This window comes from Bos javanicus, chromosome 6, assembly GCF_032452875.1.
Source record: "Bos javanicus breed banteng chromosome 6, ARS-OSU_banteng_1.0, whole genome shotgun sequence".
NCBI lineage: Eukaryota > Metazoa > Chordata > Mammalia > Artiodactyla > Bovidae > Bos > Bos javanicus.
In genome coordinates, this window is record NC_083873.1 from 86,403,758 (window position 1) to 86,420,738 (window position 16,981).

At 38.7% G+C, this 16,981-nt stretch overlaps 1 protein-coding gene across 15 annotated transcripts in view; it reads left to right on the forward strand.

Annotated features, from left to right (window-relative positions):
* RUFY3 (RUN and FYVE domain containing 3) overlaps window positions 1-16,981 on the forward strand; it is a 92,837-nt gene that overhangs the window by 17,727 nt on the left and 58,129 nt on the right. For 2 of the 15 annotated variants that reach the window (XM_061420402.1, XM_061420413.1), the window contains exon 1: window positions 907-2,884. The exons of 10 other annotated variants lie outside the window; for them this stretch is intronic. In XM_061420402.1, the coding sequence (XP_061276386.1) occupies window positions 2,707-2,884 (178 nt within the window). In that variant the 5' untranslated portion in view covers window positions 907-2,706. Of the gene's footprint in view, window positions 1-421; window positions 2,885-16,981 lie in introns of those variants that run through there. 3 more of the 15 variants (XM_061420407.1, XM_061420412.1, XM_061420405.1) reach the window with 3 other exon arrangements.

Here is a 16,981-nt window from a genome sequence, read left to right on the forward strand (position 1 = left end):
TGTCCTTACAATCCAAGGGACTCTTAAGAGTCTTCCAGCACCGCAATTTGTTGGTACTCAGCCTTCTTTATGGTTCAACTCTCACATCTACAGATGTGATATACATGACTCCTGGAAAAAACCATAGCTTTGACTAGCTGGACTTTTGTCAGCAAAGTGATGTCTCTGCTTTTTAAAAAGCTATCTAGGTTTGTCACTTGTGGCTCAGCTGGTAAAGTATCCGCCTGCAATGCGGGAGACCTGGGTTCGATCCCTATGCTGGGAGGATCCCCTGGAGAAGGGAAAAGCTACCCACTCCAGTATTCTGGCCTGAGGATTCCATGGACTATACAGAGTTGGATGCGACTTTAACTCTCACAGATTTGTCATAGCTTTCCTTTCCTAAGAGCAAGGGTCTTTTAATTTCATGGCTGCAGTTTGCTTCCTTGAAAAAGTGATCTTAAAAAAAAAAGTGTTCTGATCTTACTGCTCCATGCCGAGTGCCTGGCATGTGGAGTACTCTTGGTGAATATTTACTGAATGAATGAAGGAATAGGTCTGGTCCAAATATAGAGGTAATGTTGGAAGAGATTTAAACAGAAAAGAATAAACCTACCTGGAATATTTTGTTTTCCTTATAACTTACTGATTTTCTTCCTGATTATAAATAAGTATATTCATATATGCATTCTTACATTTTGCCAGTTTGCCTTCCCTCTAACAATGTGAAAATGCCTGTTTACCTACAGAATCTGGTCCTTAGTATTTTTTCCTTTGAGCGCAATCTCAAATTTGGGTGGAGGCATTTACAAATTTTTTTGTATTTGTTGTAAACACTTTATTCCAATACAGCTTTCCTTTTCATTTACTTTTTAAAGAATTTTTGTTGTTGTTGAAATATAGTTGAATTGCAATGTTCTATTACTTTCAGATATACAACAGAGTGATTCAGTTATTTATATATATGTAACATTTATGACATTTTAATAATACTCAAGAAGAAATTTTTCTTTCAGTTGTTAGATATCCCTCTCATAAGAAATCCTAGAACAGAATAATCATAAGAAATCCTAAAATAGAATAAATCATCTTGGGACATATTTCTTGAAGTTTTATGTTCCTCTTTAAAACCAGACCCTTCAGCAAAAGAAAAAAAAAATTGTTTGCAACCATCCAAAGCATTTTCAAAGAAAATCTCTGTCATCCCTTATCTCTTTGTTATTTTTGTAGCTCAGAAAACAAGTACCTGAGTTTTCACTTCCAAAGCACAAAGGCCTCATTGGATAATATAGATATGTAGAGGGGTAAACTGGTTGATTGGTTTAAGATAATATGATAGGACTTCCCTAGTGGTCCAGTGGTTAGAACTCCACACTCCCAGTGCATGGGGCACAGATCAATCCCTGATCAGGGAAATAAGACCCTACATGCCTTGTGGTGTGGCCAAAAGATAGAAAAATAAAATATGCAAAATAGAGAGAATATGATAATGTGCACTTAGGATGTTCCAGGGTGGGAGAAATTTTAAGATGTAGCGTAGTTTTATCCTCTTATTAGAAACAAGCTAATGTAGAAACTCGGTGAATACAGCAGTGTCAGAAGTGAAGGAGGGACTGCCATAAATCAGGAAGGATTTAACTTCTAGGTTGTTTTATTTTTTCCTGCACTTCTGTCCAATCTGAAAAATTAAGTCTTTGTATTTTGGAGAAGGAAATTATGAATGCCTGAAAGTGTATTTAAATCAAAAATTTGCTTTAGTTTTTCTTAAAACACCACCTTTAGCAGAGCAAAGAATTTTGATAGCTAAGTATATAAGGATAAAAGAAGTGAATTGTGTGCTTGTTAAATTAATCCAACTACCTCTTTTACCATTTTTGCTGTGCAGCGTTACCCAGTATTAATTGTCCTCCTGTTTCCCAGCCCTTTTATCCTACAGCAAGGGGAATTGATGAGAATACGTGCATTGTGTTATGTCTGATCACAGTTTGACTAGCAGAGTCTGGAAGTGGGTTGTGCACGATGAGAGCAGGCAGCCTAATTGCTCTCCCTGCATCAGCAGCATCTATAAAGCATCCTGGGAATTGCTCGCCCTACGTTCAGAGCAGCTGGTCACATGAGCTTGAATTTTCAGTTCAGTTCATTAGTCAGCCATTTTGGTCAACACCCTGCTTACTGCGCACAACCAATCCTATTAGAACTCAGCATCCCGGCTCCTCTGAGCAGATCCTGGAAGTGATTTCTGCAATTCAGGACTTTTTTTTTTAAGCTAAACAGAAAATATTGGTTTATTTTTTGTTCATTTTTTTCTTTTGTATTTTTTTTTTCTGTAAAAAGAAGGAGGATTTTTCACTTACTCATACAGAGGCCAGTTTTTTTAAAGCCAACTAAGGTAGCATCGGCTGTGCAGGATTTCAAGCCTCTGCCTCAGCTGAAAAAGAAGGGGGTAGGGAAGGGAAGATAATAGGAGAGAAGCTGGAAGAAGATAAGCATCATCTTATTTTGCTATGTGGTAGGAACTGCCTCTGAGAAAACATAGCATAGAATTATTTATCTTGAACACTTGGTGCTTAAAGCATAGGTATTTTTCCGTCTTTTTTTTTTTTTTTTTAAACCCTCACCTGCCTCTTTTCTTGAGAGCTTTGTTTCAGAGCTTCGGATTTGGGGGTTATTTATTTTTGTTTGGGGTGTGTGTGTGTGTGTGTGTGTTGTGGTCCCAGCTGAGTCATCATGTCTGCTCTGACGCCTCCAACCGACATGCCAACCCCCACCACTGACAAGATCACACAGGCTGCCATGGAGACCATCTACCTTTGCAAATTCCGAGTGTCTATGGATGGAGAATGGCTCTGCCTGCGAGAGCTGGATGACATCTCACTTACACCTGACCCAGAGCCTACCCATGAAGGTATGGTCAGAACCCGTCCTCCAGTATCTCACCAGCATCCTCATTGTTAATCAGGCTGGGAGGGTCAGGGAGAGGCAGGAAGAACCCATACTCTAAACTAGCTAATGGCCCTGAAAACCTTTCATCCTTAAACCTACCACCAGCTCCCCTTCTCTACTTTACTGGGGGAAAAGATTTTTTCCCTGCCCTCTGAGGTATCCTTTCAAAAGATGCTGGTGCTTGCTTAGAGTTCTTTGTCTTGAAGGCTGTAAAGAACATTTGAGATCACTTATCACATCTGACCCTAATCAACCAATGGAAAAGCTGTTAATTCTGATTAGATGCTAACATATTATAGAAATTATAGTTGTTTTTAATAGAGGAAGGTAAAATTGCATGACTAATTAATTATAGGAGCGTACGTGATATAGTTGAAGCACTCACGAAGGGTATCCTATCATCAGGATATAATGTTAAACAGGCTGTGGTATCTAGAAAATACATGGTCAGACATTCTTTCTTTAAGATAATATAGGTTGTAAGGTTAGATGAGAAAGCAGTTTTACGTTCAGTGCTTATTTAATGAATATGGTCTCAAAAAAGCATAGTACCTTAAAAGGTTAAGCATGATTGATAAGGTAATTCCTACCTATGGAACCGATTGGGCATTGCTTTTTATAAGTTGTTTGTGGTAACTGTTGACCCATGTGAAATCTCCACTCTCAGTCCCTTTGAGACCTTTGTAGTCTCTTGACTTGTGACTTTCTCCCAGAACCTTTTCTAAATTCTGAGAGGCTTTTATCTTCTACCCCTAAATTTTGTGAACTTAATACCATAAGGAAGAAAATTAATTTGAATCACATTGTTTTGTACCTTTGTGTACTGGCCTCTTAACTAGTGTTTGTTCTCTACCCTTAAAATAATGAAGAAAGAAATGCTCACATATGAGAATAAATTTTACATAAAATCTGCCCAGTGTTTAGGCATACTGCAGGACAGAGGCACAAGGTGAATTGCACCTAGCAGTTGGGTTAGAAAAAGTGATTCCTTGCCCTTGACCAAGCATTGCAATCTTATCATGACTCAGATTTCACTCTTTGTTTCTGAAAAGGATTTTATTTTCCCAGTTAGCCGCTTTTAGAGAGGGTTAACATCGAAGCACAAAGCAGTCATTTGGGTGTGTCTTTAAGGGCAATGTTTAAGTAGTTTCTAAGGCCCTTTGCACCCTTTAACAATTGGTTTGTCTGTTGGACAGCTTCCTTTGGCTCTGTTTCAGAATGTGCTGCATGGCAGTCAGGAGACATCAGCTGGAGGCACATACAATGCCAGTACTGTTTAGAACAGCCTCTCGAGCTTTAAAAATCTTTAGGGAATAAAAGTACATTTTGAGAATGCTACCAAGAAGTCTTTTCAGCGGATGCCTCAGTCTGCATATTTGGTTTTTAAAATACTTATTTTGAAAGTCACACAGTATCATATATTCCCTTAATTATAAAATGTAGTGTGTCATTGTCTCTAATTTTGAACAAATTTAATCATTTGAATGGGCTTCCCAGGTGGCTCAGTGGTAAAGAATCCGCCTGCCAATGCAAGAGACACAGGTTCATTTTTTGGGTCGGGAAGATCCCCTGGAGAAGGAAATGGCAACCCACTCCTGTATCCTTGCCTGGGAAACCCCGTAGACAGAGGCGCCTGGTGGGGTACAGTCTTGTGGGGATCAGGAAGAGTCGGACTCTACTTAGCGGCTGAACAACAGCAACAATCGTTTGCATACCTATTTGTTTTTTGAGCAAGATACCTGTGAGTAAGCAAAAGTGAGCTGCTTGGTTCACGTAAGCATTTGTAGTGGTGCTGTTTGAATTCTCTATGGAGAAATCTGTGATGGAAACATATGAGGGCTGCAACCTAAGCTCAAGTGACACATCCTTGGGTTAGGGGAAACAGACAAATAGAAAGTTTCCAACACCTTAGAATCAGCTGGAGAAGAGGTGGAGGAAAATAGAGAAAGGCTGGCATGAATTTTGGAATTCTGCCTTCAGCTGGGTAAATGAAGCAACAATTTCAAATTATTAGTCCTAGAAGTAATAAAAGAAAGTCCAGGCCCAAGAAAACATCCATAGGTTTAGTGATCTAGGAAGCCAGGTAAATAAAAGACAGGGATTTTATTCTACTGGCTAACTCTGGATGTCTAAACAGTGACTTCAACCCAAGAAATGTCTGCCTTAATATTAATGCTAGAGACAGTTGTTAAGTTTAATTTAGCTATTAACCTTTAAGTGGTGATTGCTGGACCAGTGATAACAGGAACCCTACTGTGTTGACAAAAAATGGAGCACTCGGTGCCCAGACACAGCGAGTGTTCACAGAACACTTCCCAGTTGATTCGTAGACACAAGGAAGGACATCTGACTGTACAAATTCTGCGTTGGGGCTCCCGACTCCCATGAGAGAAAACGGGCAAAAACGTCATGTATCTTCTTAAGACGATAATCTCATTGTGGCCTCATTGGTAGAAGCTTTGAGGTTTCCAACTTGTGTTTTCTGAAAACAGCTCTTGTCTTCACTCTGCTGGCCACAGTGTAGACCAGACCCAGAGTTTCAGCCCACCTTAATTCTTAAATACATGGGAATAAAAACTCACTTCATTAGTTTAGTACTTATTGGTGGTCAAGGAGATCAGCTGTCTCTCATTTCTTTTAGTACACTTTTGTAAAAACCTGGAACAAATGTCCAAATATTTGATTGCAAGAAGGTTCAGGAAAGGCTTCATCCAGGAAGTGACACTTGGACTAGACTCCACCTTGTGTGATAACTAGAGGATCACAGGCAGATACTGTTGTGGGTGGGGAGTGGAAGGGACATTTCAAGCAGCACACAGTGAGATTCTGGGCTGGACTATAGTAAGTTGTTAGGAATGGTAGTCACGATAGTAAGTTAGGAGCATTAAGCAAGATATTTAATGTAAGTTCAGTTCAGTTCAGTCGCTCAGTCATGTCCGACTCTTTGCGACCCCATGAATTGCAGCATGCCAGGCCTTCCTGTCCATCACCAACTCCCGGAGTTTACTCAAACTCACATCCATCGAGTTGATGATGCCATCCAGCCATCTCATCCTCTGTACCCTATAAATGTTAGTTATTTGTGTAATAGTTATTCATGAAACAATGGTTTGAGCTTCAACAGTTGTAAGCCCCATTGTTAAATCTCTTGCCTTTTTAGTATGTATTTCTAGTTTTGTTTCTGTTTTTGTATTTAACCTTTTGGAATAGTCTAAGCTAGACTATTCCAAGCTTAAACTATTCCAAGCTTAAAACTACCACAAGCTTAAACAAGTCTAAGCTTGTTTGCTGGACAGACTAAAGGTGGTTAGTAGCTTAAATTCACATTTCAGCATTGTCCTTTCTTGGGCCTTTGCAAACAGGAAAATAATTGGTTAAAAACAAAAGTCGGTTATTAAGAAATACTTGTTTTCCCATTAACTTTCTTTTAAAGAAGAGGAATCCGACATTGAGAAGTGAATAGATCAGTTTAGTACAGTAAAATAGGCCATTTGGTTACAAAGGTAACTCTTAAGATTTGAATTATTTTTTGACTTAGAAAATACCTTTTTCAAATACAGATAGTAAGAGGCAGACTACAAAGAAATGATACAGCAGCAGACACATTAAGAAGAGAACCTCTGGTCAAGCCTTTGATTTTCAAGTTACAGAGAACTTTGGTTATAGAAAACTGTGTGTGATGACTGACTTCAGACACGCTGTTACTGCATAAGTGTCCAGTTTTCCCCTGGTAGTCACATTTTGCTTTAGTGTGCATTTAGAGTATCTGGCACTTACACAGTAATATATAAGGAGCTAGCTTGTATGTAACATCTGTGATTGTAGTAACGGTACTGTACTACATGTAAGGATCCTGTACTACTGTACTACGTGTGTTTGGTCTGTCAGTTGATCAGAAATATTTATTGAGCATCCCTTGATGCAAAATCCAGTTCTAGAGACTAAGAAATAATGGCCTTTGCCCTGAGTGAATTCACAGTCAAGGAAAAAAGATGAAACAACAATGTCAGAGGCTGCTGTAAAACAAGTGTGAACTACTTGGTTGCTAAAGGACAATCATGTTTCATAGGAACTGGACATGGACTTCTAATCCATAGTGACCATACTTCCCAAGGGACAGTATTGGTGTAGATTTCATATCAGGTTTTCCCATATAGTAGGGGATAATCTGCTGATATAATAAGCAAGGAAAATAATCCCCGGAAGATGAAATAGAAAGTGTTTGTTTTTTGGTGACTGCTGAAAGTGTCTGGTTCTGAGATAACTCCATTGACATTTCCTAATGTATTTTTACTCATTAATATCATTGCACAAGAGTAAAACCCCATTCTGCCTGGGAACTGCATATGTTTTAATGAAAAAAGTGCTTGACCCAGTGGGCATTTTGGCAGGGGAAGCCAAATGGCTGTTGACCAAGAAACTTCATAGCATCAACTTGCTACAGTCTAGTGCCGGGCTTCTAAACCTGGGAAGATGATCCAAAAACTGATATATAAAATTTTTTATGTGTACTTTATTTTTCCTGGGGAAGAAAAAACCTTAGGAACCATTAGAACCCCCAAAGAAAATAAATGTTTAGAAAAACATGCATAATTTTAATCATAAGATCAGACCCTCGGCCCTTCATTCAGCACACACTTAAGTGTCCCACCTATAATTTATGCTCCACGCTATGCTAGGTCCTGAGGTATAGCACAGTGCCCAAGCCTGCTCCTCTGTATTTTCTGAGCTTATTGACAAGCAAGAGGTGGGGTAGTTCAACAAGTATTGATAAAATGGCTTCCCAGGTGGCTCAGCGCTAAACAATCTGCCTGCCAACACAGGAAATGCGGTTTTAATTCCTGGGCTGGGAAGATCCCCTGGATGAGGAAATGGCAACCCACTCCAGTATTCTTGCCAGGAAAATTCCCTGGGCAGAGGAGACGGAAGAGCTACAGTCCATAGGGTCACAAAGAGTCGGACATGCCTGAGCATCCATGCATGAGTGCTATGGTATAGAGCCAAACATGTTTTATTAGGAAGGTCCAGGGAAATTTTCCAGTTGAAGTAAGTCATGTTTGAACTAAGACCTAAAGGATGTGCAAGAGTTAATCTGGTTATAAACTGGAGGCAAGGGACATTAGGGGTGGGGAATGGGTAGGAGACAGCATTTGCTGAGATCCGGATACCAGAGCTGAAAGATTTTCAGTCTCTCCAAATTTTCTTTCCAGTAAGTTTTCACTTCTTTGAGAAAAAATACTAATAAAACTACATGCTCTACCAGGGACAAAATGTTAGGGTTAGTGAAGAAATAGTATATTTCTTCTTTTCTGATTGTGTATAATGTTATTTTTTAACAGTAAAATCTGAAGTGTTTTAATAGTGAATAAGTTCATTAGTGTGTGTGTTTATTTCCATACTTTAATAAAATAAGTATATATTAAATCATCATATAATATGTGAATTTTAATAGCCCTCTTGAATAAGACTTAAATAAGAATTTCTCCCAATTAACAGAAAAATAAAATAATCATTACTCCTAATATTGAATACCAGTAACATGCAAGTTTGTGAGAAGGCTTTCTATTTTCACATATTTATGTGTGAACCTTCCCTTATATTTTTTATGATGAACATGTATTTTCTACTAAGAAAATTATAAACCATGTGAAGCTCAAAGATTCTTAAATGAAACCGCTGTAACTGAAGTTGATGAAAAATCAAGGCTTCAGTTATTTTCATAAGTAAACATATGTTAATGATATCCAAAGCATCACTTGGCTATATATAAATTATCTTTTCTGCATTTGTGTGTGTGTGTGTATATGAAATTATATAAACTGGATTTAAGGCATCCAGCTATCATAGTTTTCTATTATGATTAAACAAATAGTACCATATGTGTTAGGGCATAAAAGAGAGACAGGTGCTCTTTTCCACCACAAAGACTTACTTTTGTCTTCCCTTTTCATTTCCACAACTACCAGGATCTAACTGTGTCACATTCAGATTCCCACACCTATTTTCAGCTTTTCTCCAAGCCATTTCTCTTCCTATTATACTGATTCATTCTTTATAGAATTGCCAAGTAAGTCCTCATGAAAATAAACTTTTCATTCTTGTACAAGAGTCTGTTTCAGACAGTCTTTATATTGAATGTAGAATATTCTTGAAAAAGTGATGGCGACAGTGGTGTAGGAAGAGATGCTGTCTTTTATTGAGCAGCTACTTTGTGCCAGGAACTGTTTCCTCTAAGTAATATATATATGTATTACCTCATTTAATATGTACAAAAACCCACTGAGCCTAGGTACTGTCATCCCCATTTTACAGATTGACAGAGATGTAGTAAGTGGTGGAACTAGGAGTCTTTCAGGCAGCCTGGATCCAACCTACATGCAACTTTCCTATACCAGAATTCAGTGAGTGTAAGTTCAGCAATAGACCCACACATAGTAAGGGACGTCTTCTTCCCAGTCTCTGGTGACATATTTCCATCCGTTTTATACACAGTGGAACATGGCATTGGCCAGCTTATGTCCAGGGAGCACCCAAATGTGGCCAGAAGCATGCCATTTGGGGCATACTTGGCAATTGCCATCAGTTAAATTGGATACCTTAGCATTTTATCCCCTTGTTTGTTTTTTTTCCTCTTTCCATTTTATAAAGTCTGTGAAAATATTTATATGATTGTACAGATGCTGTCAAACAATAAAAATAATGCACTGCTGAGACTGACTTGGTGGGCAGGTGGCTCCTTTATGTGCCAAATTTTAAATGTTTCTCAAATGAAGGTGCAAGGTGACATGGAAAGCTATTTATGGTAGCAGTAATGTTCGTGATTATGGATTGTCAGAAACAATAACTATGTTGAATTCTTATTCTTTAGCCAACTATTCCCGTGCCCTCCTTTTGGATAATTTTACTTATCAAAAGGTTTTTTCAAACTCCTTTTCAATACTTGCGTATTTCAACCAGGCTGTGATTCTGTACTTCACTGAAAAAACGGTTATTCTTGTTGTTAATACTATTTCTGCTTTAAATTCTTCTTACTGACATTAAATTAGAAACCAGAAAGGACCTCTGACTCCCTTCATCCATGAACCTTCTTTAACAAGTCCAGTATCCTTCATCTCCTGAATCATTGGGTTCTGTCTCCATCACTTGATTGAATACACTTGAAATCATTCTCTGATGATTTATTTTAGCCTATGTGATTCATACTTTTATAAAATTATACAGAAAGTTCTTTAGGGCAAAACTTTTCTTTTGTACCCTTAAGAAGGCCTCATATTACTGTATATACTATTTATGGTAGCCATCTAATACACTTTAGGTGAACTCAATGCCCATATGGTACTAGTGGTAGAATCCACCTGCCAATGCAGGAGACCTAACAGACTCGGGTTCCATCCTTGGATGGGGAAGATCCCCTGGAGGAGGAAATGGCAACGCACTCTAAAATTTTCAGAGAATCCCAGGGACAGAGGAGCCTGGCAGGCTACAATCCATGGGGTTGCCAAGAGTCAGACATGACTGAGCATCTGAGCAGACACACAGAAATACCCCATAGTCCCCAGAAAATGATCACTTTTAAAAGAGAAGACTGTTGTAGTACCTTACCTTCCATTACACACAACTATGGTTTCTGGATATTTAAAATTTTTTTTGAAAACACTTAGCTCATAATTCAGACTCATTGTATTTTATTTTGAAAATAGAAGTTTAGTATAACAGATAATTTTTTGTTGAACATATCTGTGAATACTATTCAGTGCTGATGAAAATATAGGAAAATTCAGGTAGAATATTTATTGGCACAGCTTTTTTGAAAATCGCTTTATCAGTGTGAATCAGGTGCCTCAAAAATTAAGTTCCAATGGTTATACCAGACATTTATTGCAATGAAATAATCAGATATGGGCAAAATATACAACTATGTATAAGCATCACAGTATTATGATTTATAGTAGCAAAACTTTAAGTATAACTTAAATAACCTAACAGGAAAATTATTGAATAAATTGTAGAGCATCAGTACCACAAACATTGATACTGATGTTGTGGAAGAATATTTAGTGGTCTAGGGTATTGTTTAAAGTATAGTAAGGCTTTAAAAGCTGTCTCCCAAGCCACATATACAGTGTGATCACAAATTGATTTAAATATAGATACATGTACACCCAAGTGAAAGGAAATGTACCAAAAATGTTAAAAAGTGGTCTTCTCTGGAGAGTGGAACAACAGAGGATTTTTATATTCTTCATACTTCTTTATGTCTTCCAAATATTCTTGTTATTGTTCAGTCGCTTAGTTGTGTCTGACTCATTGTGACCCCATGGACTGCCGCACGTCAGGCTTCCCTGTCCTTCGCTATCTCCCAGAGCTTGCTCAAACTCATGTCCATTGAGTCAATGATGCTATTGAGTCAATGATGCAACCATCTCATCCTGTTGCCCCCTAATATCCTATAAGAGGATATATTACTATAATCAGGATACTGTGTTGTTTTCTCTTTAAAGAAAAAAGCTTTATGAAAGCTCTAATGTATGGATGTACTCATCCATCTGTCTACCTCAGAGTTAAGTATCTTCCATGACAGACTTTCCCACATCCACGAACAGGAACCATAGCTCTAAAAGCAGGACTACTGCTTTAGATCCAACATCCAGTATAATTTTTTAATATTTCTAGTTAGACATTTTGAGTTTTTCCAGGTAACAGGCCAAAAAACATTACTTTTTGGCATACTTTGTTTTCCAAGCTAACTATACGCTGCATACAGTGCACGTGTGGCCCACAGTGTCTAGACTTGGGTGCATTCAGTACAGCATTTAATTTACGCCTATCCTATGCTCAGAAAATAAAACCTGAGTGGGTCAGTTCAGTTCAGTTGCTCAGTCGTGTCCGACTGTTTGTGACCCCATGGACTGCAGCATGCCAGGCTTCCCTGCTGCTGCTGCTGCTAAGTGGCTTCAGTTGTGTCTAACTCTGTGCGACTCCATGGACGGCAGCCCACCAGGCTCCCCCGACCCTGGGATTCTCCAGGCAAGAACACTGGAGTGGGTTGCCATTTCCTTTTCCAATGCACAAAAGTGAAAAGTGAAAGTGAAGCTGCTCAGTCGTGTCCATTCTTAGTGACCCCATGGACTGCAGCCTACCAGACTCCTCCGTCCATGGGATTTTCCAGGCAAGAATACTGGAGTGGGGTGCCAGGCTTCCCTATCCATCACCAACTCCCAGAACTTAGTCAAACTCATTTCCATTGAGTCGATGATGCCATCCAACCATCTCATCCTCTGTCATCCCCTTTTTCTCCCCCCTTCAATTTTTCCCAGCATCAGGGTCTTTTCCAATGAGCCAGTTCTTCGCATCAGGTGGCCAAAGTATTGGAGTTTCAGCTTCAGCATCAGTCCCTCCAAAGAATATTCAGGACTTCCTTTAGAATTGACTGGCTTGATCTCCTTGCAGTCCAAGGGACTCTAAAGAGTCTTCTCCAATGCTACAGTTCAAAAGCATCAATTCTTCAGTGCTCAGCTTTCTTTGTAGTCCCAGCTCTCACATCCATACATGACTACTGGAAAAACCATAGCTTTAACTAGACAGACCTTTGTTGGCAAAGTAATGTCTCTGCTTTTTAATACGCTGTCTAGGTTGCTCATAGCTTTTCTTCCAAGGAGCAAGGAGTGTCTTTTAATTTCAGGGCTGCAGTGAGTAGGATTGTCTATTTTATAGAATCATGTTACTGTTCTTTCCTTTGGCACGCCTCCTTTTGTAATCTGCTCTCAGTGAGAGTACTGGAACATTTGTTGCTACCAACCGGTTAGCCTCAAGTTTACATGGTCAGGTTCTCTGAGTTGTGATTACACGTGTACAGGGCAGTCTTTGTGAAATTCTCACAGTGAATAGATTATAGATTCTATTGCCATCTCAGAAGCCTGCCAGGCAAAGTTTTCTGGACAAGGTTCATTCCTTGTTACTCTGATCTGGAAATAGCCTGGCTTGTCTCCCTTGTACGGTAAGTTTTACCCACTTGCCTCTGGGATTTTATAGAGTCCTGAATCGGGAAGAAATATCAGGAGGGTTCTCTTTGCACCCCAATCCACAAATGAAGCACTAGAACAGCTCTGTGCTGCCTCTAAGCTGCTCTCCCTAAAATTAGCTTTCTTCAGGTCTACTTTCAGTTTCTTCCCAGCTCCTTGTTACTCCTGTCACTGGCATCTGCTTTAGTGCACGGTCATTAATCACGGTGCGTTTCTACTGTCTTTGCTCTATGTTGGTGAGCTTCTTCTGGACCTTTTTTGGATGGAGCTTTTAATGTGTGCCTTTCTTTGTAGTTCACATCATTAATAACTCTTCTGTGGCTCATCAGCTTCCAGTGCCAGAACGTCCTGTGTCTTAAGGTAATCACAGACGTTGTGTATCATTTTCCAGAGGTAAATGCTATACCAGATTATGTAACTAGTACTCAGTGATGGAGCTCAGGAATTCAAGTTTTTGGATTCCCAGGCCTGGGCACCTGTGAGACCTGACTGGGAAGAGAGCATGGCTGTCATTTGAGGGAACCCACAGTATTCTCTGCTCTTTATTTGTTTAGTCGCTCAGTAGTATCTGACTCTTTTGCGACCCCTTGGATTGTAGCCTGCCAGGCTCCTCTGTCCATGGGATTTCCCAGGCAAGAATACTAGAGTGGGTTGCCATTTCCTTCTCCAGGGGATCTTGCCAACCCTGGGATTGAACCCTCATCTCCTTGGCAGGAGATTCTTTACAACTGAGCCACCAGGGAAGCCCCCTCTTCACTCTGGTTCTGTATTATTTGGGGTTTTTTGGTTGTGCCCCTTTTGGGGAAGGTAGAGAGTATAATGGGGCACGATTTTCCATTGTGATTGTTCCAGCTCCCACCAGTCCCTTGGATTGCTATGAAGTGCTCTTCAGTACAGGGAAGTAAATATTAAATTATTTCCCTTGCAGTTTTTCCTATTTGAACTTTGTCAGAGAACAAATAGAAGAATTTGATGAGCTTAGAAATACTTGTGTAGAGGGACAGTGAAACAGACTTATTGTGAAATACCCTTTAAGTAAATATTTTCCCCCATAATTAAAATTAAATCAGTGTATTAAAATTAATGGGGTTCTTCTAGAAAATACATTTAGTATTACTATGTAATATTTTAGTGAAAACAACTTGATTTTTCTAGTTAAAAAATAATATATTCACATTTAAAAGGTCACAAAATACAGAAAAGTAAAAAATATAAAACAGAATTCATCTACAATTCTAGTACCTATCAATAACCACTAGTAGGATTTAGTAACCAGATTCTCTTTTTCAGTATATATACATGGAGTTCATTTACAAATTCACACAATCTTATAAGTTGTGTGTATACCTGAGTTGTGTGACCTGCCTACAACTATATCAGTAGATGCAAATCTGTACCACCTCCTTTAATGCCTTAGTTGTTTGGATGTGCCATAAATTCTTTATGCCCTTATTACAAGCATTTAGGTTATTTTAGGTAAATTAGGCTACCACAAACATTCTTGGTATATCATTGTGTTTCTGACTTGAACAATTTTCATTTTTAGAAGTGGAATTTCTGGCTCAAATAGTAATGTATTTTAATTTCTTATACACATTTCCAAGCTGCCATAAACATTACAAAACTTTAATGCCATGGTATCATGAATGTTCCCATTGGCTACCTCCTTGCAACTCATTTTTGTCTGTGACTGCTGTAGTTGGTTGTGGTTTCTCACACTGATTAAAATCTCAACTCTCCAAGGAAACAGTGTGGTTTTTTAGGATAGTTGATTCAGTAGCTGTAAACTACATAACATTTTATCTGTTTTTCTGTTTTCTTTAAGCTAGTGACAATTTTCTATGCAGAAGAGGATGAGTTTTACTTCTGATTGTACACTGAGAAATTCCATGCTTCTCTAAGATTGCTAGCATTTACTTTCTGGGGTTAAAAAGGCTGCTGGGGCTTCTTTTTTCTTTCTTCTAGAGGTGTAAAAGTTAGGATATTTCTGATATGTACTCTGTCTTATCTGAGAATGTCACCGTGTCCTGTTCTCTGGACAGCAGCTACCCAGTTGAGGTCCACAAAAACTCTTCATTTCTGACACTTCTTATCACCAAATATGTGGGATTTTTTCCAATAGCAGCAATTCTTTAACAAGAGCAGGGTGTCCCACAGTTTAACTCATTTCTAACTCCGTTCCCCTGGAGATAGCATCAGATCCCACAGGTCAAGGGCTCAGATCCTCAAGACTACTCCCTGACCCCCACCACACACAGACTTTGGCTGCAAGTGACAGGTCCCCAGGTTACCCACCATTTCTAGCTGACTGGGCTACAAATCGGAGGTTCCCATGACCTTCTCTCTCTTGAATTCAGTTATTTGCTAAACAGCTCATACAACTCAGGGAAACCTTTACTTATGTTGCCAGTTTATGAAAGGATGTGTTGGAGGATACAAACGTACAGCCAGATGAAGAGACACGTAGAGTGAGGTCTGGAAGGCCCAGAGCACAGAAGCTTCTGTCCCTTTCTAGTTGATGTACGTCACCCTCCTGGTTCATGAATATGTTCACCAACCTGAAAGTTTTCGAACCCCATACTATTGGGATTTTAAGGAGGCTTCCTCATATGGATAAGACCCATTATTAACTCCATTTTCAGCCCCTCTTGTCTCTCCAGAGAAGTGGGAGTGGGGTGCTGATAATTCCAAACTATTAATTATGGGAACCAACTCCCATTTGAGAGACCCCCAGAGTAATCTCATTAGAACAAAAGATGTTTCTAGTGTTCTTATCACTTAGGAGTTTATAAGATTTCAGGAGCCTGTGTCAGGAACTGGAAATTAAAACCAAATATTTGGTTCCAGGATATTTATTATTATAAATCACAGTATCACAATAACTTAATTTTACTTTTTCCAGGATTGTTTGTATTTCCCTGCTAATAGTTTTTTTTGTTTTTTTTTTTAACTATACTTTGGGAATAAAATAGACCTTGGCCTAACTTACTGGTTAATTCTAACAGGACCTCTTAGCTTTTTTTTTTGTTAGCTTGATAAGTTAGCTTGATAGCTCCTTTGCTAATATTTATTATTATGTTACCAACCCAATTACTGTTAGTTTAACAGAGCCTCAATTGCTAAATTTGTCCTTGGTTTACTTAACATTGACTTATGTTATTTCTCTATGTTTAATAATTAGTTTATTTATTTTTTTTCAATCCAGTCTTCTCTATCTCCTTTAAATAAGTATGGCAAATACTTAGAGGACTCCAGTCTGTAGCCAAATCAAAATACAGGGTATGCGTTGGTTTCTTGTAAATGTAAAGTTGATATTTATTACCTATGATACACTAAGTACAGGTACTCTTAAGTAACAATTATGTTCACAACAGTACTTCAAAGAGTTATTTGTGATCAGTGATTGGGTTTCAGGAAGGATTTCCCCTCAAGAAACTGTAATAAACTTTCAAAAAGTAACACTCTAAATCAAAGACACCATGGAAGCACCTTAAATGTCCATCAACAGATAATGGATAAAGGAGATGTTGTGTGTGTGTATATATATATGTCTGTGTGTATATATACATACACACACAATGGACTATTACTCACCCATAAAAAGGAACGATATTGGGTCATTTGTAGAGACCTGGATGGACTTAAGAGTGTGTCACACAGAGTGAAGTAAGTCAGAAAGAGAAAAACATATATTGACTCATATATATGAGTGGAATCCTTTTGTATAGCACAGGGAGCTCAGTGCTCTGTGGTGACCTGAATTGAGTGGGGTGGAGGGAGACCCAAGAGGGAGGGGGTAGATGTATGCATATAGCTGATTCACTTCATCGTATAGCAGAAACTAACACAACATTGTAAAGCAGTTATACCCTCAATAAAATAAAAAGAAAAAAGAAAACACACCTAGCCTCAAGGAGACAGTGTAACTTGTCTCTAAACTAGGCTGTAACTCAGTTGTCTATACTACAGACTCCATAGTAATAATACTGAAGAGAGAATATGTCAAGAAGAGAGATCTCACAAGCATGGATACATAA